A 24,782-nucleotide genomic window follows, 5' to 3' on the forward strand; every position below is an offset into this window, starting at 1 on the left:
TAAAAAAAAAAAAGAAGAAGAAGATAGAAGATCGCTGCTTTGTGTGGCTCCCTATATTGAATTGGAAATTTGTGCAGGCAGGAGAATGGAACCATGACCTCTTGAAGTCTCTAAACTTTAATTTATGGATAATGGATACCAACCAACTAAATTAGCAGCTATCTTCTTAAATGGCTAAACAAAGGGGAGTGATGGAAAATGAAATATATTCAAAGAGGTGGGAGTAGAGCACATATCGCCATCATCCAATCATAGCAGAGATCCACACTTGCTCTCAAGTCTCTAAATCTCTTAACCAATATTTATGCTATTGTGAGGACCTGTCAAATGTTATCAACTGCCGTAGTTGTCACTTCAGACCCACTAAGGGAAGTAAAGCCTTACAAATTCTAATAATGCATTAGATAGATTAGACTAGGGGTGAAACATGATAGGTTCGGCTGGGTTTCTAGAAACCCAACTGTTTGTTACCTTTGAGTCTTTGAACCCATGTTCTGTTAAAAAAAAAATTCCCACAAACAAAACCTAAAAATACAATTTGGTCCACACATGTACTTCTATGAAAAAAAAAAAATAGATAATGAACTCAATATCATTACAATGGCTTCAGACTTTTCTTTCTAAAAAGTTCCAAAAAAGTTCATCATACATTTTTGTTTAAATCAAGCTCTTGACTACGTCAAGAACATCTCTCAACATCCTCATATGACCCTCAGATTCTTTTATTGCACCGTTCAAGTATCCTTTGATATAGTCTGATGAAGGGGAAGGAGATGATGAAGTTGATGTTTCTGAGCATAGGACCTAGGTGGAGTCTGTAAGTATCACAACTTGGGCTTGAACTTGATATCCATTCAAACATTCCACAACCTTTGTTTTCAACCTATAAAGCAAATATAATCATTTTATAAGAATACAAGAAAATAAACATTCAAATCTTAAACATCTGAAAAAAGTTTACAAAATTAAATTAAACAAAAAATTTAAAAAATTCATACCCCAGTTGATTGTGGACAGCACCAAAAATATCGACCATAATTTGCACTTGTTTTCGCAGTTCTGACCTTACATTGACCGTTCCCACAGTCACACATCTTAAGATGGTCAACCCACATGAAGAAGTGACAATTCATTGAACATTTAAAAAATTTCCTTCCAACATGTGACCCTGACTTAGAAGTAAAAACTGAGCAACCTTTCCCACAGTAATCACACTTTGCAATATCACAAGTGGATATATTCGATGTCATCTGTAAGTTAACACAAACATTTTCAATAGTCTATATGCATAGAAAATACTATTAAGTACACCCTCCATCTGAGTGTGATGGACAAAAAATAGGAGACTTCAATGGCACATAAACCAAATAAATTGGCTTCTTATGCGTTCCCTATATATACCATACCAAATAAACCAAAATATAAATGGACAAATAAGAATGATGTTGTCCATATTTAAACCTTGAAATCATTCAGATAGAAACATATGAAGTACCATTGTCTTAACCTGTCTTAATACTACATTTAATCCATTGTCACAGACTTAACATAAACCAAAAAGTTACTTAAACCAAACAGATACATTTTCTTGCTCAATAAAACCATTGTCGGATATCCATCCAAACACTTACTTTTATCACCTCAATTCTTCTCAATCTCTGGCAAGTACATCTCAAGCAGATTTCGCCTATCTTCTACTTTTGTTCCCAAGAAGATAATGGCAGAATTCCGCTTGGCCATGAAATATTCCTTGGCCTTAAACTTTTGTTGAAAATTGAGGTCTGGAATGGCATCAACAGCATCTATAATGGCTCTCCCAAATTCAGTCTGAGATTCACTCATTACCATCTTCTCGATTGAGTTAGCAATCTGTTTCAATGGACTTACCACCTTTTCAGCTACACCCTTCTTCCTCTTTTCTCTGCCACTATTGACGGACCCACAAGGTCTTCCTCGCAAACGGCTGGTACTACCAATGGGAGTGGAAGGAACACTTTCTTCTTCTTCAATATGTTCATAGTGAACACCATCATTGTTCCCTATTCCCTCAACATGAGTACCTGTCACGTCCATCATAACTTCAGTGGCAGCTTCAGAGGGGACTGTTGAATCATTCCCAGTTGCCATCTCTTTCCTTAGCAAAGCTCCAACTTCAAGGTGAATTGGGAGCACACTATGTTCCTTCCAATACTTTTGTTCTTTTTTCTAGCAATATAAAGGACAATGTCAATGTGCTTATGTTGTAAGTAAGAAACAAAAAACGCACAATTATATAGAAAGAACAATTTAAAGAATCCCATTATACCCTATAATCATTCCAGAAGTGTTGAGGAGCATCAAATCTCAATTCAGATGCATTCCAACCCAATCCACTTTGCTTCTGTAGGTCACTCAATGCTCTAAGCCTTTGCTTCCAAATCCGGAAGTGGTTTCTCACTTGTTCACAGTCGTAACTAGTAAAAAAATTCTCCTTCAGTTGGTTGGCAATTGCAATGAACTGCTCATTTTTCAGTCCATTATCTCCACCCTTACCACTCTTGTACTGCTTCAATACACACTCCAACATGTAATGAGAAACGGCGCTAGGCCATGAAGCAATGTCCCGTGACCTACTATTAGAATCTCCTGTTGGTTCCATCACATCAAAACTAACAAAATACACCATATACAATGTGAGTATATTTCATTAATACCAAGCAATCATTAACACTTACTACTTGGGAAATTCATAAACCTAATAGTTGCTTAATAAAGATAATAGTCCACATACATGCATCCCACAGCACAAATTTGACACCAAGCAAGAAGCCCAATTACTAATTGAGAGATCCATAAACCTTGTACTGCAATTTATATAATAGTCCACATACATGCATCCCACAACAAAAAAAATTTAAATCAAGCAATAATAACAATTACTAAATATTGGAATCCATATACCTAATATTGCAATTTAGATAATAGTCCACATACTACAATAAAATCTGCTTCCAAGTATGTTTATACAGTCATCCCAAACCATGCAAAATAAAAAAAAATTTAAATTTGTCCACATCAAAATTTACATTCCAAATTGCAATATTATCAATAACAAATATTATAGTTCTTCAATACTCAATCTGAGTTGGACAAATCGGCTGCAACCCAATCAGCCCACATATGGTCAGCAATTTGTTCTCGAAATAGATCCCAATCACCAATCTCCAGCGCATAATCCTCGTCATCAGAACTATCATCTTCAACATCATCGTTTACTTGGTGAGAAGTGGATTGGGTACTAGTACTAGCTTCTTCAACCTCTTCATCCTCTTCATCAAGTCATCGTTCTTCTTCTTCAACATTATTCTGTGTAAGAATGTGGTTATGCAACAACACAAATGCCAACACAATTCTCGCTTGTGTTTTGAAAGGATATTCTGATTGGTTTTTCAGGATCTTGAATCTTGACTTCAGGAGGCCAAATGAACGTTCAATCACATTTCTTAATTGTGAATGTCTCAGGTTAAACAATTCCTTTTTATCAGTTGGTGACTGATCAATATTTCTCCACTCCTTCAGATGATATCGAACGTTTCGATATGGACGTAAGAACCCTTGTTGGTTAGCATACCCAGCATCAACGAGATAATATTTATCTTGTGGCAGCACCAATTTTCCGTCGCCGTCTCTATGTAATGCATTGTTTAAGATTCGAGCATCTGATGCTGATCCTTCCCAACCAGAAAGAATGTAAGTATATTTCATGTCAAAGTCACAGGCAGCAAGGATATTTTGGGAAATATCACCCTTCCTATCACGGAACCTCGGATGGTCGCTTAAATGCACCCACGCAGGGATATGGGACCCATCTATGGCTCCGATGCAGTCCTTGAAATAAGGGTAAAATCTTCCTTCATTATTTGTTATCCGATGATGCACTGCGACACTTGGAGGTTTCAATAGTATCGGGTACAATTTAATGATTGCTCCCAATACAATGTTAAAGTACCTACTGACAGTCTCACCAGAATGTCCAAACTTGTGTGCAATGACGCGATTTTTAACATTGTGTCCTACTGTATGTAGAAACATAACTAGTTGTTCATTCACTTGCACAGATCTGCTATCCCTCAGTAGACCTTTCTCCCTAATCAAATGACTTAAACTAAAAAAAGCCCTCTTGCTTAACCTTATTTGTTCTCGACATGTTTTATCAGTGTGACCGATAATTCTCTCTGTTTCAGTAATACCACGTAGGGGTTCACAACGGTATGCCTCTTTCTTCAGATATTTTTTTATATACTGATCGACTGCTATAACAACAGCAGTCGCTGCAAAGATTATGATTTTCCTTCGCCTCCTGTAGCCTTCATCAAACTCCATTGTAAAAGTAAATCTACATTCAAATTGAAAAAATAATAAATTGGTGCTATACAAATTTGGAAATGGTACTCATATTGTCTTCTACTCACCTATCTTGGAATCACTATACAAATTTGGAAATCAAGTTTTCAAATGCAATTCATGTTTGATGTAGAACAAAAAATTAAAAGATTCACACATGACAGAAGATAGGGGACTCTTCCTAAATCGTAACAGACATCAAGAGCTCATGTAATGGGGTAAAAAGAAGCAATGGCAAAGAAAAAACAAATTGTTACTGAGTACCCATGGGAAGGTTGTGAGATTCAACCTTTTTTTCTGCTTCCATAACATACCATGTCAGATATTCATCTGTCTACATGACCCAAAAAACAGAACATGAAACCAAAATTCATGGGATTCATATTACTAGAAATAAACAAATAGAATCATAGTAATAGGAGCAGATAATTTTATGGGATTCATATTACTTATAAGAAATTGATTGAACTCATTTCTAAGTTTGTTTTTTCAAACCAGTTCTGATATCTTAAATAATTTTATGTGTTGATTTTTTTTTCATATCAGTTTTGATATCTTAAATAATAGTTTTGCTCAATGATGTTATACTATATTATTAATATAAAAGGTATTATTAAAAGTAGTAGTTTTTCACTATCAAGCCTAAAGGTCTTGAACATATATAACGACAAAGATCAACCAAAAGGAATATTGCTCAGAACAAGTAAGAAAGTTATCTGTGTTGGTTAATTCATCGAGAATACCCAACCTGTGTCATTACTGAATCTACAACCTGCAAATCTGATTGCTTGGCAGTAACCAAAATCTGGAACTCAACACATCCAATCACCAATTCATGGCTGTTTCAGAGGTATTTATATTTCTTCTTTTGGTACAACACTGATTGATATTTTTGTTTCCGAATTATTTATATTACCATCCAAAAGGGATTATTTTGAGTGTCAGTATCAGTTTTATGCCTGTTGGTGTTTGTAAAATTATCAGAAACCAAATTTGGAAAGAGGAAAAACATGAAACTGCTTTTTCCCTGTATGGGATGATGTTTAATTCTCTAATGGCAAATGCTTCTTTTAGACCAGAACAAGGAAAGTTAAGAGTAGTTATTCTTATTCTTCTTTTTTATTTTTTTAATTCCAATCCTGTGATGTGTTGCTCTGTCAGAGATGAAGTTCAGTAGGGGTAGTTTGTAATTCAAGTTGGGGCCATCGAATGGCAGAACATTTGTTATTCATTCAGTAAGGAAAATGTTGGTGTAATGATAAGAAATAAGAAACCTTTCTTCCTCTTAGATTTCTGCTTGCATATTCCCGTGTTCCCTCTGTTCTAAAATGATAAAAGATATTGGAAATGATAAAAGACCTGCCCAAGACAGCTCTGCTCTGTTCTGTTTTCTTCCCCCAACATTGCCTTCACTCTTTTATTTATTGCTTTGCCGAGCAGAACTTTTCAAAATATTTGTTTTCAAGAGAAACTTAGCCAAAAATAATAGTACACCTAAAAATAACTAAATAACAATAAATTAAAAAATAATAATAATAAATAAAATAAAGCTAGTACATAATTAGTGCAAATATTTCATTCTCGACACCAGAAAGTGATCTTAGAGGTTTCCCACCAAAAAAAAATATAAACTATTACCAAAGACAAAATCTTAGTAAACTTATATAAGAACCTATAAAAATAATTAAAAAATAATATTCTTGGCTTAATATTGATAACAGAAGATTCACATTGGGAAATTATTCAAGTTCAGTTTTGAATTTTCTCAGGGTAAAAATTGTGGCTTTTGGAAAAAGAAAGATTCTACACAAACATCATGAATTGAAGAAGTTTTACTTGTCCTGAATCATCCTGATACAAAAGTGAAATATATTCTTTGAATTAAAATATCTGCTGCTCCAATGCTAGTATCAAAAGGTATACCTAAAAAGGGTGTTGCAGCTGTTTAAAATATTAAAACAAATGAAGAAAACATTCTATAAAATATAAGCATTACTTGAAAATGGGGGAAAGGATATAAATGGACAAAGTAAGAGTTATTTGAAACAAGGCTAATACCAAGTATCCTCTGAATGCAGTTTGAATCTTGATAGCAGCCACTTCCTCCTTTGATTTACCAGAGAACCAAGCCGCAGTTGTGAGACGAACAATCTCGGCTGCAGCCTGAGCAGCAGCAACTGCAGCCTCAGCTGCCGCAGCAGTGGCAAGGGCAACAGAATAAGCATGTTTGTAAAATTATCAGAAACCTTTCTTCCTCTAAGAGGGTACATTTGTTATTCATTCAGTAAGGAAAATGTTGGTGTAATGTGGAATAATTTTGGAAACCGTATTTACATTACAGTAAGAACACGGTTCCAAAGAAGAGTATTTACATTACAGTAAGAACACGGTTCCAAAGAAGAAAAAAATCACATAAATGTCGAAATCTAACCTTAAATCAAGCTTCGATTCTAGTTCTTCAAACCTTGGAGTCGATCGTCTGATTTGGAAATAGGGTAAACCCTAGATATGAAGTTACAACCTGAAAAATAGAAACCGAACTTCAATAATCCTAATAAAACACAAATGAAGCTCAAGAATACAAAGAAAAATACAAATAAGAGGGGAATCTCACCTTCAATCAACTCGGTTTTAGGTGTTCTTCTCAGATGCGAGCTGTCATGGCCAGAGGGTAAATGTTAGAAACCCTAGACACAAATAATGAAGAAGAAAAAGAGAAGGAAGAAAGAAGAAAAATACGAAGAAGAAGAAGAAGAAGAAAACTAATACGAAGACGAAGAGGAAGAGGAAGAGGAAGAGGAAGAAGATCTCGAAGCAGTAGAAGATGAGCGGAAGAAGACTCTGATCGAGAAAGCAGAGGAAACAGAGGAAGAAGAAGAAGAAGAAGAAGAAGAAGAAGAAGAAGAAGAAGAAGAAGAAGAAGAAGAAGAAGAGGAATAAGAAGAAGAAGAAGAAGGAGAAGAAGAATTGCAGACCTGTTGCTTCACCGTCGCTGAACCTCGGTCGGACTTCATCGGCAGAATCGCAGGATGATGTGGAAATGGATTCAACTTGAATCCATCGCTTTTATACGAACCTCCGGAACCGTGACTCGATTCCGGATTAACCTATTGAGGTTAATCCGGATGAATCATGGTTTTTAGTTGGTTACCCTGATTCTACTGGCCACCATGACTCCGAACCGATTTTTCACAAAAATGAACCAAACGGTTTAATTTAAATCGGAAACTGATTCCCTGGGATCTGGTCCGATGGATAAATCGAACCAAACGCCCCCTAAACTAACTCTCTAGTTTCTCAAAATTCAATCAAATCAAAGTTAGTACTGTCAGTTTTATGTTTAGCTCCAACCCTGTCGGTTTAATACCAATCCAATCGGCACCAATTGACCCTGTTAAGGCCGGGTTGGGTCAGACTGAACTAGATTGGGTTGACTTTAGCTTCTACAATGTTTGGATTAACCTTAATTGATCTATTTTTATTATTCACATCTTATACATTAAAAAAGTATAGAAAAATAAAATACCAATAGAAGCCATACATTCTAATATAAAAAATCCAGATTAAATTTTGAGCAAGATTAGGTTGGGCTGGGTTGAGACCTCAACCTGAACCCGACCCAACCCTGAAACGTTGGTTGATCTTTTGATCCAGCTAGTTGAATTTGTGTTTCCAGGTTGCGACTTCAACAATGCAATATCTGTTGTTGATTTCGTCTTGTTAGATCATGGTCTGTTCTTTCATTTTATTATACCAATGAGAATGATTGTTGATCGTACCTCAAAGATCCTCCTACAAATTTCAAGAGTGATTTTTTTTTTTTTTTTCAAACAAAAGGGAATGGCGTTGAACCAATTTGGTTCAAATCCATGGCCTTGGTCCACATGATGCTTCAAAGAGTTTTCTCGATTTATGAAGATTTCTTTGTTATGCATGCCTATCCAATAGAAGTCCCAATCTTTTAATTTTAAAGGTTATTGTCAAATTCACAAAATCGACTTCACACCCATCTCATGAGCCTCATCTAAAGTCTAAACACGTCATGTAGGATTTTAGTCATCAGATAACCCAAAAAGATATGCAAACCTAACATCAAGCTACATCATCAATCATCTATCTAATAATAATTTTAATTATTTTCTTATTTTCCTATCTCCCTATTCAACTATCGGGATCCCCAAGACGTGTTGGTGTTGGGGACTTGGAGTCATATACTTATGTCGGTATGTCCATGAATTTCCTCATTGCTTGGCAATACTTAAAAATCTATTTGACTAGTATTCCTATAGGGTTAGTTTGTAATGATTAAAAAAAAAAATGTTATATATATATATATATATTTTTTTTTTTTAAATCTTATTGTAATCAAAGTTGGTGAAAAAGATGGTGCAAAATTGATTTAAATATTACACATTTCTTTTTCAGCAATAGTAAATTTTTTTCATTTCATATGGACAATATCAACTCTTGAATTTTTATATGAAAAAGAAAAAAGAAAATTCTTGAAAATAATATAATGATAAGTTACTTTTAAATTATTTTTGAAAAATCTCTTTCTACCCCTAACTTTAATCATTTTTTAGAATATGAAAAACGACAACCGAAAGAATGTTAGTGCAACTTATCACTTCACCAGCTTGATGATAACAATATGTATCCTATATGCATGTAGTCCCTCGCATTGACGCACTAGCGTGCTCATGCACACACACACACACGTACAAGCAACTACACAAACACATGAAGATACCGATTTGCTATTGTTATTGTTAATAGAAATAGACCAACCCTATTGTTAATGTAAGAAATAGTATCTACCAAAAAAAAAAAAAAATGTAAATAATGGTAAAATAAATATATACTAATACATAAAGGTTAATAAGTAACGGAATTTTCTTCTGTACTTAAATAACCGAGTTGATTCCTTGAACAAATAAATTATTATAAATTCTTCCGACGCCAAGATTATTCAAATTAACCGAAATTCTATTTATTTTTTACTTTCTTTTATTGAGATATTTGTAGGCCCTTTGCCACTCCTCCCCCACTTATTATATATATAAATTCTTAACTATGCACTTCTTAAAAAATTATCCAACGTTTGTTTTTAGGAAGTAAAATAAGTAGTAAAATATCACAGAAAAATTTTCCAATGTTTGTTTGTAATTTATTTTTCATGTTAAAATTATTTGACATAATTACATAACATGTCGTTATAAGTTTAGGCAACCGTAAAAACCATGTATCAACATGAAACCCATAAAATATATAGGCATTATGTGATCCAAGACGACAAAAAATACAACCAATGTGGGACAAACATTTGCATATTTAACTTTATTTTTCTAATCGTCAGTTTGATAGCATTTATCATGTGTTTGAAATATGTTAATCCATAGGTAGAGGGAAAAAAATTATTTATTAGTCAACTACAAAATGTGTTTCCTTGTGAACTTTTTTTGAAGATTATAATCCTCATTTTATTGTTGAAGCTTATAATAAACATATGAAACACACATGATCAAATGGCAAAGAGGGGTTTCTTAGAGAAATGGTGTGACCAATTTGAGTGACCCATTAGTTAATGGAGTGTTGGTATTTGATACAATGCGATTTGTTAACTTACATTGACTAGAACCCATTATTATTATTATTTTTTTTCACGTTCCTTGCTATTTGTATTGAATTGTTAAAATGATAACCACACTACAAAGGATAACATGAAAGTATTGAATATTCAGCTACATCATAATGTGAAGGGACCTTCGCTTCAATAAACGTGTGGTGATTTCGATTCTTCTTATCTCTTTGGGGTCACTCACACAGGGTGTTTAATGCTCTTCACAGCTTTCAATAAAAGTTGAATGATTCTCATTCAACCCTAGTATGACTCAATCTATCAAAAAATTTGAAACTAGAGATGCTATTCAACACAAGGTTTTACATCAATGTATTGGTATCAGCCTGTTGATCTGCTCATGTAATTAAAATGCCAGCTCCAGTTACCTTATAACGCTCATGTACTTAAAGTGCCAGCTCCAGTTAACCTATACCAAAGAAACACATAGACTAAGAAAGTTGTATCAATCAAAAACTTTTATATAGAATCAAAAAATGAAATATGCATGGATGAAGTTGGGAATTCACCTTGAATGATGATATATAGAAGAGACATCCCACAAAAAATAATGAATTCTCTCTCTCTCTCTCTCTCTCTCTCTCTCTCTCTCTCTCTCACACACACACACACACACACACACACAACAACAACAACAACAACATAAGAGAAGGCAATGAATAGAAATATACATCCATAGCAGATCCAACCAATGAGAATGATAGTGACAATGTTGATGTTGAGTCCAAGATGTTGAGCCAAAGACACCTCTAGGACAATTCTAGGACTAATGCTAACTAATTCAATGTAACCCATACTAAGGACAGATGGTAGAGTACATATACCAAACAAGAAAGCTATCATATGCAATTATGCAAATATCTGCTAAAAATAAATAGCATTAGATTAAGCTAGTATTTTGCCAACAATAGGCAAAACACAAATGTTTCAACTGCATGTCAAATGTATCACAATCAAAATAGAAATTCATGATAAATAGAGACACTAACATCCAATAACCAAAAGACTACTCAACAACAACCCACCTCCCAATGATGATGAAATAAATAATTACTACTATTATGGTTTCAGCTAATGATAGTCCATGACTGGAATGGCTGGAATGGCTGCCATGAAGAAGGATACATAGTTACCAAAGTGTGGTTCTTGATGGGTGCATCACAAGGGTAGAGAGTAAATAGTCCACTGGATTGGAACTGAGTATTGGTCTTCAATGAAGAAGCATCTTTTGTAGTAATTGCAGTGGATTGGCCGGCCAGGAACTAGATAATAGAAGTAGAAGCTACCATATGGTCTCTTCCCAGCATAAGTATTAATAAAAGATGGGATCCATGCCTTCATAGAACAATTTCAGAGCTTTTCTATCCTCGGAATTAAACTCTAACCTCAACCAAAGCTTTATAAGCATCAGAAGTCATTCCAGCATTCCCAACAAAAGAATCCAGCAAGAAACCACTCTTAATGAAACTGCAATGTATCTGCGAACCAACTCCTACAGAATCTAAATTTGAACACAAATTAAATGCACTTGCGAAGGTAAATGGATCTAGTTCATGACCTTTAGATAAATATTCAAGATACAAGGTCAGCCCTTGTTTGGCATCGCCAAACTGATGGAAACCAGATAGTAGAGTACCTCCAGACCACATTATCCTTCTCTTCAAGACTGCAAAACACTTTATAGAGGCATCATTTAAGGCTCCTAATTTTGAGTAGGCATCAACAAGGGCTCCACCTACAAAACCATGGGTTTCAAAGCCAACCTTGATTATACAGTCATGTAAGGACCTTCCAAGGTAGACATTCAAATTGTCAGCACATAATTTAATCATAATTGTATAAGAGAAACATGTAGGCAATATATCGAACAGCAGCATCTGCCGACACAACTCAACAGCTTCCTCAGCATCAGCAGCCCGGACATAACTGTCAAGCAATGTATTCCACAAGGCTTCAGATCTTCGCCATACTGGAATTCCATCAAAGAATCGGCGTGCGTCGTCTGAATTCGGATATTCAACATATAGTCCAAGAACAAGTACTACAAAAGCCGCAGAATTCCAATCCACACTTCAGTATTTGACCATGAAGGACCTTACCCATCATCAAATTACCTGTAATGCTGCATGCCTTGAGTGCCACCGACAACCCAAACTCGTTTGGTCGCAATCCCGAATGAAACATACAACAAAAGAGCTGCAAACCAAGGTCGTTAAAACCATGTTGTACATAAGACGAGATCATGCTTGTCCAAGAGACCAAATTTGGGTCTGGCATCTCATCAAACACAAGACGGGCATTCATCAAATCGTCACAAATAGCAATAAATCTGAGGATATTGTTCTGTATAAAAACATCTCGATCCAACCCAGTTTTAATGAGGATGGAGTGAAGTGATTGCCCATATTTTAGGTTTCTCAAATCTCCAAGATGCCGCAAAAGTGAAGTGTAGTCTTGTAGACAAAAGTGTCTCCAAGTTCACTTAAAAAAATTTTCAAATTTTCCAAGAATTCTGCTCTGTTCTCTGTCTCTCTCCTCAGTCAAACTCCTCCCTCCAAGAGAAGAATTAGATGGTCAAGTAAACCAACAAGATGGCATCAGACATTAAACCATAGAAACAATATGTTGATGAGATTGTATCTGGCCTTTAATTTTAGGAGAATAGTGATCGAACAATGTGACACAATATAGCAATAGGTAATTATTAAATCATAAGTACTAAGGATACGAACATGTAGAGAGAGAGAGAGAGAGAGAGAGAGAGAGAACAAAATTGAAAGCACCCCAGGTTACAGACATATATGTCGACCTATGGTTAGAGAGAGAGAGAGAGAGAGAGAGAACAAAATTGAAAGCACCCCAGGTTACACACATATATGTCGACCTATGGTTCTAATGTTGTTACGAAACAAGAACAACATACTAATAAGTCTGTTTTTTTCATAAATCCTCAAAACAGTGCTGCAATAGCCAACATGCGTACTCTTGTTGTTGAGATCTGGGAGGAAATGGAAATAAGACAGAGGCTTCAGTTGAAATAGCTCCAATAAATAATAAGGTAAAATTTTCAATTTTCCAGAAAAGGGTAGCTCTCATGTAAAATTTTACCAATTGAAAATTTTCCAAATTAAAAAACAAGAAAAATCTGATTTTACAGTAAAATCTTAGTGGGAAAATTTTCCTGATCAAAACAAACGGAGCCTAAGCGAAGAAAAGCTCTGGATTTTGATTCAACGAATATACCATTATATAATATGATATGGAAGGTACCAATCAGACGGTTCAACAGAGTCACCTTAACTTGTGTAAAGCGTCAGCCAGTGAATCAGAGAGTTTTATTCATAAACTGTGACAGCGTGATATTCCTATTTGACTGCTCTGAAACGGCGTTTAAAAGAAAGTTCATGCAACCTAGGTAGCAAAATTATTTCCTATAGAAAGATTGGGTCGCGCAATCAAAGAGAGGCTCTCCTTTTGTCTAAGTAACTATCCCACCCCATCTCACATCACCCATGGGGTGTGGTTCGTGGTCCTCACACCCTTATGTTGGTCCCCACACTACATGGATAGTGTGAGATGGGATGGGGTGTTTAATTAACTGCAGGGAGTGGGTCTGGACTCGTCCAATCTCCTCCAATCACCCTTCACCTCTATGTTTTTAAGCAACTAGCATGTAAATATGTCGAAGTAGTAACCATAGCTAGCAAACTAAGCCATGGATGTTCAAGAATTCCAAACATCTCCTCCCTCTTCTCCTCTTCCTCCTCCTCATCATCAAACCCAAGTCACTAACTTTGGTTTCCATGATTGTGCCAACGGTAGAGGTGACTTTGAGCACTTGATGAATCTCATTAATGGAGGAAATGATGGCAGTGATGGGTTAATATTCAATGACCAATTCTGTCCCACCACAGCAAGAGACATGTTTGATTTCAACTCTATCTCTGTGAGTGATTCAAATCCAGGGTCTATACTCAGTTCATCAAAACCCTTTGGTGGAGAAGTGGATTTGAAGGAGAATGAAGAGGATTCATCCCAAGTCTTAGTTTCATGGACCAGTAAGAAGATGACAGTGGATCGAGCTAGAATGTTGATTTCAGAGAGACGAAGAAGGAGCCAGATGAAGGAGAAGCTTCTTGCTTTGCGTGCCTTGGTTCCTAACATATCTATGATGGATAAGGCTTCCATGATAGGAGATGCAATCTTGTACGTCCAAGATTTGCAAATGCAAATTAAAAAGCTTATAACTGAAGTTGCTGGGCTAGAATTATCAGTAGGAGTAGGAGGAAATAAAGAAGCAGGTGAAGTAGGAGGAGGAAGAGGGAGATTTAATAAAGAGTTGCTTTCTACTAAGCCCAAGAAGGTCCAAGTAATAGACAAGAAGCATCTAGGTTGTTGGAAGATATTGCAGGTATATTGATAGTTTATCACTTTTAATTACTAGAATGCCTTTGCTTAACTTGTTTTTAGTCCCAATCCCTTAGGAATTTCGGATAAATTTTGTTGTTACCCGTAATCAAAGAAATAGAATAATTCACTTCTTCATTAAATTCATAAATACTTTCCTAGGTTTTAGCCTTTTTCAAATACCCTTTAGATTCCATTTCTAGTGTTAAAGATTTGGGTTCAATTCAAAACTAGTTTGTAAGACTTGTTCGGAAGGTGAAACCCTAATTTCTCACTCAAAATTTTAATTTTTTTTGTGTAGATGGAGGTATTTGAAGTAGGGGAAAGAGAGTTCTATGTGAGGTTAGATTGCAATAGGGGAGAAGGGGTGGCAGTAGCCCTTTACAAGGCCCTTGAGTCTCTGACATGCTTCGATGTCCAAAACTCCAATGTCTCTTCATTTTCTGATAGATACGTGATGACTTCTACACTTAATGTAAGCCCTTAATTACCAGTTTCAATTTCAATTTATTTCCTCTTCTTCATTGAAATAGTTTTTTCTTTTATTTTTCTTATTGTTCATTGTAACATATAATGAAACAGGTTAGGACGGGTGGGGAAGAGATGAAAGTGACCACATTGAAGAAATTGGTGATGGGTGCTTTTCGCAACCAGGGATTTGAGTTCAAAACATCACATCCTTAGAAGATTTCTCATTCCAAGCAAGTAGCAACCTTAGCTCTGTGTATGTTGTATAGTTTCCAGTATGGCTGCTACTAAGTCAACTTCTTGAGGGGAAAGTAACCCAAAAGAATAGTGTGGAATATTAAGATTTTTTTTAAAAAATTATTCTAGGGAAAATTATAAGATTATTTAAATTAGGTTTTTATTTACAAAATTAGACCTAGTCTTTCATGAACAAAAACAATGTCCCTTCCTCACCCACATAAGCTTTTTCATGTTTTTACCCCCAGCTTCCTTCTAGGAGTGGAGGTGATCTGAGAGGGAGGTAGATGATCAGGGTTAAAATGATAAAAAAAAAAATGTAATTGGGTGAGGAAGGGGCATTGTTTTGGATAGTTTTGTGATACTCATTTTTTTATTTTTGGTAATTTGATTAAATGAAAGATTGGATGAATAATTTGGTAAACAGAAACAATATTTTAGATCAATTTTTGTAATTTTTCATAATTTTGTTGGCATAATGAGTATTCTTCCATTTTTCAAACTGTACATCAAGAGTTGAAACGAAAGGTGGCTTCTTTCCTAGGGTTGAATTTGGTTGAATAAAATCATATTTAATGGCATGGTTTGTTTTATAATTGAATAGCACCACCAACCTAAACCTTAAAAAAAGTATTAAAGAAAAAGAAAAAAAAAAGAGTAAGAAATCTATATTAAACTTGAATATGGAATCTATGAAAGGTAATATTTATGTCATTTTGCAAGATAGATGTGGTTGAATTTTTAATTATATATAGACCTCAAGGGTTCCTACTCAAATGTCAAGTGTTTTGGGTAAACGGAGTTAACCAAGTGACAATAAAATTAATTTGTCCAAATACTAAGAGGCCGGTGCATGCGTGTCAATATTTCAACTACTGAGTAAATGTACACTAATTCACCAGAGAGAGAGAGAGAGAATGCTAATACATTTTGTTTTTGCTAATAGATTTTGTTTTTGGTAAGAAAGTGTATATGCTAATATGTAGAGTGTATATAAGCAAGTCTGAGATTTAGCATGACTAATGTAAACAATTCCCTAAATATCTAATATTTGTAATAAACAATGCAGATCCTCCAGATATGAACTCCATCGATTCCATAGTAGAGGTTGTAATCTGAAAAGACTTTCACCAAGAATGGTGACCACGCATCTAGGCTTAGGGGTGCATGGATGGGTAGGAATCTTTTCCCTTATTTTTAATTTTTAATTTTTATTATTTTATAAAATCAACATGTAAATGGGATGGGTGATAGGCCGTAGCCCTCCATGTTTCAACCATATCCTCACTTCATTTGTTAAATTATATAGATCTCCCCATGATTTTAGGGTTGTTGCTTAATGTATTAAGATGATTTTTGATATAATTAATAAGGGTTCCAAACTTAATAAACAATGAACATTAGTGTTAAAACCATGATGGATAATGCTCCATTTGACTAGATTCATTGTTTCATTGGAGACCTTTTTATAAAATCTATTCACTCAAGAGTTGAAATTTCTACCAATTTAGATAAAGGTTATGGATGTTTAATTTGAGAAATATATAACATGAAATTTCCATCACTTATTTCACCAGGTTTCATGAAATTTCCAAAGAATGCAAAAGCATTCTCAACACAGAGATCCACACTCCCTGATCCACAGGTAGGCCCAAGCCCATAAGATTACTAAATGGACATAGGCCTAGCTCATTGTGCAAGCTCACAAACATGTAGCCCGACCAATTAGTCTCTCTCCACTGAAAACCAAGTAAATCCCATCACTACAAAGGGTGGTTACAGAGATAACTAGCCTACCAAAAGGTACTTTTCAGAAGCCCCAAGAATAAGTCCACACAAGTCCCACCCTCGATAGAAAATAAATCACATTTTAATTTTGTACATTGAAAGATAGCTCTTGGCAATGGAGTTCTACTAATTGGTTCAACTTTCGAAAGACCAACATGGGCCTGATCAAGCCCAACATGACCTTCGTGGGCTGGGTTAGGTTAAGAAATTCCAGGAAAATGTTATGCTTTGAGGTAGAGTTGAGGCTTTTAAGGGTTTTCATTTTTTCTTTTTGGTTGGTAAGAGGCTTTTATGTACAAAAGCCACTAGGCATGACATATGAGGGAAGGTCAGTAGCTACTATTTTAATGAAGATTTCATTCCCTACTCGTGAAAGGAAAAACTCTCACACCAAGCATTGAGATTAGATATTGTACCTTCTCCACAAACCTTGAGAAAAGTCTTTTTTTTTTTTTCTTTGCCCCAAAATAGGAAGGAAATGCCCAAGTAAGTGCCATGGGTGGACACTAGCTTTAGCCCTATTGAAGCAGCCACTTCAATTTGTTTTGATTGAAGGTATTTGAACTAAACACAACTCTTGGTTTCTTCAAGTTCATTTGCTTACCTAACAATTGACAATAGTTGGATAAGAGGTTCATTATTAAAGTACCCTCCAATCACCAAACTTAATTTGGAGAAAATCTTGCAATCATCAATAATAAAAGATAAGAAATATGAGGATCAATCCTACTTATTCCATCACCTAAAATAATCCTAATGTTTTCAACTTTAATTAGATAATTTGAAAAGGCTCTTGACATAAAAATAAACAAGTACAACTAAAAGAGTACCCTTGTCGGAGCCCCCTATGAGGATGTACCTTATCAATGATTCCCTCATTAACCTTATATTGCATGATCCAATGGACCCATTCGTCAATAAACCCTGTTTTAAAAAGACTTATTCTAAAAAAGTCCATTCAATAATTTTGTCAAAAAATTAACAAAAATCTAGTTCTAAAGCCATGAACTGAGATTTCCTTTGAAAGTTTTCATTTGGTGAAGAATTTCATGAGCCAAATAAATATATCCTTTCAAATAGACATGAAAGTTCTGTTCACATACGGTATCTGTTCATTTTGTTTTTTAGGCTGGACATTATCAGCTTATTGTAGTATATCATATTTTTCATTAAAAAAAAAAATGTATCATATGGTGGGGCTCATACGCCAGATATTATGACTGGAAACCAATAAATGATGAGTCATGACCACATCACCTTCCCACATATAGAAATTAATAGGTCAACCAATGAGGCGATATAGGTGTACCAATCTAGTTTCCTCGAGTCATCCTCTCTAAGTATAGCTAAATTCACTTGAACTTGATTAATAAAATATAATTTCACTCTGACTTGTGGAGCCCACCGTCTTGCTTTAGAGGCTTTTAGATTCCGATACTTTAGGATCTTATGGTTCCAGCCACCACTCTTCTTTATGGTTTTTTCAGAAATCTGAATGTTTTTCATTGATATTGATTGAATTTCTTTTGTTACCGTATTAGGTTAGAAAATTTACTACACCACCCCTTGAAGAATGCCATAATGATAAGACCACTCCCTTTGTTTCATCAAATTATTCTCAGACATCCTATCGTCAATCATTGTTAAATTAAGTGTTAAAATGATCATTATACCCTACTAACTAAAACTCATGTTTTAACCAAGTGCTCTTCACCCAACCTATACTCAAAAATCATCGCACCTCCACCACCACCGTCACCTCCAACCCCACCACTTTCTCCCCTTGGTAGTAATTCCACTCCGCTCATGTCCATGGACGACTGCACACCCCAATAGTCGTAATTTGTACCTGAACATGGTCATGTTGTAGTAGATGAACAGGGTAGTATTGTAGCAAATAGCATTGTAGCAAGTCGCACTATCGCAACAGAGTAGCAAGGTAGGATGGCAACAGAGCCTGGTATAGGGGTCAAAGGAAGCACTATAGTAGGAGGGAGAAAATCCCCAAACTGTAGTTAGAACAAGTGGATATAGCAAAAGAAACAATCAAAGTTTTAGAGTTGAAAAATAGCCTAAAAACATAGCAGCCCCAGGGGTGTGGAGAAAACCAATTTCCAGAAATTAAGACACCAATCATGGCGGGAACTTCAGTCAAGTCTCCCTCTAGGTAAGAACAAATAGTCCTTAAAATATAAGTCTGATAAGGAGAGAGGATCAAAAGATATTATAGGAATAAAAAACTCTGATTTTAAACCTAAATACAGAGTATCGCCTGGTGGGAGATTTTGGAAAACAAGGTATCAGACCAACGAAACGGTCTAAAATTATTGTCAAGTCCTCCTCCGGATGGCTTTAATGACTCATAAAATTCAAATACATCGGATGGCTGGATGAAGAACTGCAATAACTTGATAGCTGGAGAGGAAAATCTCCAGATTTGAAGCCATGTACGGTAATCTCCTCTGATGCGAGATCTAGATAGTAGAGAGACGAGTCAATGGAAGTGAAGAGATGAGTCAGTGGGAGTGAAGAAGGTGAAGTAATCTCCATTGCCGCCGTTGAGGAGCTCGTACTGAATATTAGAGATAGAAGTGGAGGAGAAAAAGGTAAATTACGACTCAATTTGAGGTCAGGTCAGGTATACTAACTATCGGTTTGGGGATGGAATATATTACACTGGTATTTTAGGTACTTAACATTTAATAAGGGTATTTTGGTATTTAAAATAAAATATAATAGATGACATCAACATATAAGGTATGTTCCTTAACTGTGACTACCAGTAGAAGGTCTGAGAATAATTTGGTCAAGGGGTGGTTTTATCATTGTGACATTCTCTAGGGGGTGGTGCGGTAAATTTCCTTATTAAATTTGTCTCTTATTTTCTTTGCTTAACGGATTGAAAATTTTAATTGCTTTTTAAAGATTACAGTAAGCTTGATATTACTCTTTTTGTGGGAAGATCTAGTTTTGATTCCCTGGCAGGATTGATGTTTTTGTTCTTTTTTTCTCTTTTATTTTTCTAGGCTTAGTTTCTCTTGGTGGCATCAACTTTTGCCTTGTACTAGTCTCTTTCTTTCTCTTCCCTATGTGTGAACAAAAATTAATTATTAAAATCCTTTTCCATTTCAGACTGAGTGTGGGGGATTAATGGACAGACAGAGTTGAAGATTCTACCCAAAAAAAATATATATATATATATATATAAGAATTTAAGAAGAGGACTTTACATCCTAATTAGATCTCTAACAATCTCTCTTTTCCTTTTCTTTGCCTTATTTACAAAATTGTTTCGTCATTCCTTATTGTTGTGTTCCCTATGCCGCTTGATTAGAGAACCTCTCCCAAAAGTTTTATAAGGGATGAAAATATTCATGTAATAGTACCCCTCTTTTTTTGGTCATTATCCTGGAGTTCTAGGCTAGCTCAGGGTGTGCATTGGTCAGGTTTTGTTGATTTCTATTGGACCACTTTAATTTATGGCCAAATTTGAAATTAAGTGATTAGTCTAATGGTGGCCTAACTGAGATTATAATTTGATTAACCAGTCATTTGATCTCAACTAATCTGGTTGCAATCGGTTACAAAACATATGAGAAATCTTTTTAAGCCATAGTGTGTATATTTTTTTGGTATTAGGATAGATTAATTGGTCTTAGACCAGTTACTTAGTTGGGTTAGTGCATTTGATTCTAATGTACCTGTCATGTTGGTCTAGTCAGATAGACCATGACCGGTCCAATTATTAATTACTGTTGGCAAATCCTCAAATTGAGACCGAATCACTAATATATTAAATGGTTGATTGGTTTTGGTGTTAATTGGTGGGTCCTGCCACATTAGTCAACTCATGCTATGGTTTGACACCTTAAAACCTATGCACCAACTTTGATGTTGGTCCCTGTTGCCTAACCATGCTACAATGTGGTTGGTCCACTTGTTATTATTTTTTTTTTTTCTCTAGTAGAAAGTTCTATCCTACTCTCCCTAAACCCTATTCCATTATGTCTAGTTAGTAGCTGCCACGTGGTAATTATATATGTTGGGACCATATCAATAGCTGACTATGGTTACAATTCTAAACCAATCTGATTTCTTTAAATGTCATTATAATGGTTAGATAAATGATATTGAAAATCTTGAGTTTGACAAAAATCATTGAAAATTCAAGAGAAGATTTTTGTCATGGCTGGTCATATAATTAAGATAAACCATTAATTTTGATTGGCGAAAATTCATTCAGTGGTGATAAAAAAAAAAAAAAAATTCTTGAATATTTGCATAAAAGAAACAATTTCTTTTTCTATTTCATGGTTTATTCTCAATGTTTTAGAGAAAAAAAAAAAAGACAATCTCTCAATCAGGAGCCTATCTCTATGGATTAACAACAATAGCGAGAAATGGTTCAAGTAATCGAATGAGCTCTAAATAATTGTCTCACTCAAATTAGAATTGGTGGCATATTATATGCGAATTAATTTTTGAATCGCTTTGATTTTATGTTTAATCTTTATTTTTAGTCATCGTTTATTTTTTTTTTGTAATAAGATAAGAAAAAATCAATGAAACTTATCCTTTGTAGATAGATTATCAAATTTATTGAATCCAAAACTTCAAAAAATATAAATTTTCATCTTAGGAGATCTTTGCTTCTTTTATTAATTCCAATTTTTAGAGTTTAAGCCCATCTTGGCAGACTTCATCAGATCAATTCTAGAATTGGTGGATGCTGATCCTTAATTCCATAAGCTACTTTGAACTATGGGAAGGGGGTGTCAAAATAGAACCCGACTCAAAAAAAGCTGAATCAAATAATATATCAGTTTTGATTTTTAGAATTTGGCATAAATAGAAACCATTTGGTTCAACCGTTAAGATCTATCATAGACACCGCATTTTTGTATGCATTATCCACATTGACAGAAATTGAAAAACCCAATAATTTGATACTTTTATTTACGAAAACCCAAAATCAAACCGATAAATATCAATAGATTGTAAACTGATAATAATCTGTTAAAAATATCAATAAAAATCAAAACTAAACTAAACCAAAACCAAATCAAACCAAACAACACATTATCTCTGACTTTGATTTGACCCAATACATAAAACCAAATTAAATCAACCAAAGCCAGATCAAATTTGACCATTCGGGGGAAAGGCCATAGCGGACATATTTTAGTAATTGGTGTTGAGATCAGTCTCGATTAATATCAATATGGATTGGTTCATATTAATCCAAATCGGATGGATCTTTCTTTCTTTCTTTCTTCTTCTTCTTTTTTTTTTTTTTTTTTTTTTAAGGTCGGATTTTTTTAATCATCTTTTACCCTAAGTTTGTATCAATACATCGATACAGGGTCAACCCAAATTGGTATCACCTCCTGCTGACTCCCAAACAAATTATCAGATTCGAGCAATCTGATACCAACTCCTTGAACCATAGTCTTGGATACTTACTTGCGTCATGACAACACATGATGAGGTGAGGGATGAAGGATGGGGTTGGTGACATGATCGTGTGTTTCGCAAGACCAGCATTGTCATACACTCATACAATGATAAAGAAGTAAATAAAGCAGGTGTCAGCATCACCGGGTCAAACGTCACCCCACACATACTTTTGTGTCCATTCACGCTCTGTCAATATCTAATTACTGATTATATTATAGTTAATAATAATTAGGACCACCATTAAGCGTTTCCTTCATTTCTTTTTGGAGTTAAAAGAGAAGTTAACTACCCGAATTTATCTCTCCAATTGTTGTTCTGAAGCTCTCTCCTATTTTCATTGTCATTCTTTTGGAACCATTCAGCTGAAATAATAATAAGAGAAAAAGATTGCTACATTGCTATTTTATAGATTCCCTAATACCATTCTTATACATAAAATAAAATTATGGTACCCACAATTATATTTCTCTTTTCTATTCTGGTTATGTGGGTGGTCCATATGAATGATACCATTTTCTAACCCCTCCTTGATTGTATTGCGAAGATTCTTTCTTATATTGTCCTTGTAACAAACCCTCCCTATAATAATAATAATAATAATAATAATAATAATAATAATAATAATAGAAGAGTTACCCAAATATTAAATAAATACATTAAAGGGAGAAAAAAAGGTTGGCTGAAGCTTTCAAGGAAAACCAAAGCTGACAATGCAAAAGAATGAAATACAATAAAGAGGAGATTTCGTACCATCTTCCTCCTATTCTTTTGTGCCATTTTCCTCCTCCTATTCTTTTTTTTTTCCTTTACTTATTTATTTATTTGTGGCAAAGTGGTAGAGACAAATTCCATCAAGCAAGAGAGGAAAAAATATTAAGCGAAACCTATGTGACACATAATGGTATATAAATCTTTGTGGTAGGGTATATTCAAATTACCAAAAAAAAAATCCTATTGTGCTAGAAATGGGTTGTTTTCATTTCGTTTTTCTTTTAACATTAACTGGTCATATATATGGGCAGGAAAAAAAAAAAGGAAAAAATTATTAGCATAGAAGTCTTCATTTTTAATAGGAATACTCTTGAAAAAGGACTTTTTTTGGGTATAAATCTCGAAAAGAGAACTTACCTACCCAATAAGTTATTATTAAGATATGTTGAGCCAAATTAAAGAGATGGACCATCTCATAATATCCCCTGGAAAAGACATTTGTTTTATCCTAATTGGCTAGTGAGGTGGCATCCTTTATCTATCTCAAACCTAAATTTCCTATATAAGTAATTTATTTGTTAAAAAATGTTATCATTGAACTTGTGCTTTTTCTAGATAACCCTTCCCACTAAGTAGAAAAAAAAAAAAAAAAAAGACACCATCTAATTGCAAGTTGAAGGAAGTGAAGAGAATTAAAAAAAAAAAAAAGAGTTTTGTAATCATGGTTTTTGAACCTACCTAATGAAACTCTTGTCATATTTGAAAATATATTTCTTTATGTAATGATACGTTTTGCAGTTAATTTCAATTATATGATGTAAGGACAATTGCCTAGTATAGTTGGTGATAAGTGATGTGGTAAAACTCCGAGGTATTGTATTCGAGAAGAAATAAATATAAATTAATGATTACAAAAAATTTCACTTTAGTATCTGATTTGATTTCAATTCTTTTTTCCTTTATTCTTTTTGCAACGGAAGGAACCTAGAAATTGTTTGGAAGGTTTATGCATGATTAAATAAACAGATAAATTGGGCCACTTGTTGAGCTAGGTCAGCTCAAAATATGGTCAGCCAGGTCCAAGGTTTTGACTTTGAGGCCCAAAGCAAAGTTGGACATTGGAATAGACTGGGCTAACCTTGACCTGAAGCAACCCAGCATGAGATAGGAAATGTGGATGTCATACTCATTACGTCTACATAACTATACAGATTTTATGCTTTCCTATGCCACATTTTGTTACTCTTTGTAGCGATTAAGCATGTAAATGTTGCGGCTCAATCCTCTCAAATCAATTTTGATTTCATTCTGCTGCGGATACCATAACCAGCTCCCTTTCATATTGGGACTAGTTAATTAGCAAGTTGCACTATAGAAGAATGACATAACGGTGTTATAGATTAGAGAGAAGTGAGGTCATTTCATATGAGGAGTAGAGAGATAGGTAGAGTTGCTATTACGATGGGAATGGCTAAGAGAAAAGTCACTGACTATTAAGTTAATTTTTTCTATAGATTTTCTTATAAGCTCACAAAATACTATATTTATACAATCATTCTTACAGAATAAAGTATTTCATTTCTCTTCTATTTATGCATTTCTAATTCTTGATTCTTACATTGATTTGCTTGCATCTTTAAGCAAATGAACCAAGGGGGAGATGGCATCTCTATTTGTTAAGTTTTGACTTTCA

General features: G+C 34.6%; 3 protein-coding genes and 1 long non-coding RNA gene across 5 annotated transcripts; 1 reads left to right on the forward strand and 3 right to left on the reverse strand.

Moving 5' to 3' along the window:
- Nucleotides 1-1,432: 1,432 nt before the first annotated feature.
- Nucleotides 1,433-2,503, reverse strand: LOC122076070. The gene is made up of 2 exons (XM_042641353.1): nt 2,306-2,503; nt 1,433-2,205 (listed from the first exon to the last, which is right to left on the reverse strand). The coding sequence occupies exon 2, from the start codon at nt 2,125-2,127 to the stop codon at nt 1,642-1,644; it is 486 nt and encodes a 161-aa protein (XP_042497287.1). The 5' UTR covers nt 2,128-2,205; nt 2,306-2,503; the 3' UTR covers nt 1,433-1,641.
- An 11-nt stretch (nt 2,504-2,514) lies between these two features.
- LOC122076071 lies at nt 2,515-7,657 on the reverse strand. The gene is made up of 4 exons (XR_006139422.1): nt 7,359-7,657; nt 6,998-7,038; nt 6,815-6,904; nt 2,515-2,648 (listed from the first exon to the last, which is right to left on the reverse strand). It is a non-coding gene; the product is annotated as an uncharacterized LOC122076071 (long non-coding RNA).
- A 2,375-nt stretch (nt 7,658-10,032) lies between these two features.
- On the reverse strand, nt 10,033-13,028 carry LOC122076168 (pentatricopeptide repeat-containing protein At2g27610-like). 2 transcript variants are annotated; one of them, XM_042641478.1, is made up of 3 exons: nt 12,136-13,028; nt 11,658-11,756; nt 10,033-10,430 (listed from the first exon to the last, which is right to left on the reverse strand). In XM_042641478.1, exons 1-3 carry the CDS (start codon nt 12,323-12,325, stop codon nt 10,426-10,428), a joined length of 294 nt encoding a protein of 97 aa, XP_042497412.1. In that variant the 5' UTR covers nt 12,326-13,028; the 3' UTR covers nt 10,033-10,425. The 2 variants fall into 2 exon arrangements, with proteins under 2 accessions (XP_042497412.1, XP_042497411.1); XM_042641477.1 differs by having other exon boundaries at nt 10,033-11,756.
- A 708-nt stretch (nt 13,029-13,736) lies between these two features.
- LOC122075636 (transcription factor FER-LIKE IRON DEFICIENCY-INDUCED TRANSCRIPTION FACTOR-like) lies at nt 13,737-15,218 on the forward strand. The gene is made up of 3 exons (XM_042640740.1): nt 13,737-14,432; nt 14,730-14,903; nt 15,011-15,218. Exons 1-3 carry the CDS (start codon nt 13,737-13,739, stop codon nt 15,110-15,112), a joined length of 972 nt encoding a protein of 323 aa, XP_042496674.1. The 3' UTR covers nt 15,113-15,218.
- The last annotated feature ends 9,564 nt before the right edge of the window (nt 15,219-24,782 follow it).

This window comes from Macadamia integrifolia, chromosome 4 (genome assembly GCF_013358625.1).
Source record: "Macadamia integrifolia cultivar HAES 741 chromosome 4, SCU_Mint_v3, whole genome shotgun sequence".
NCBI classification, from domain to species: Eukaryota; Viridiplantae; Streptophyta; class Magnoliopsida; order Proteales; family Proteaceae; genus Macadamia; species Macadamia integrifolia.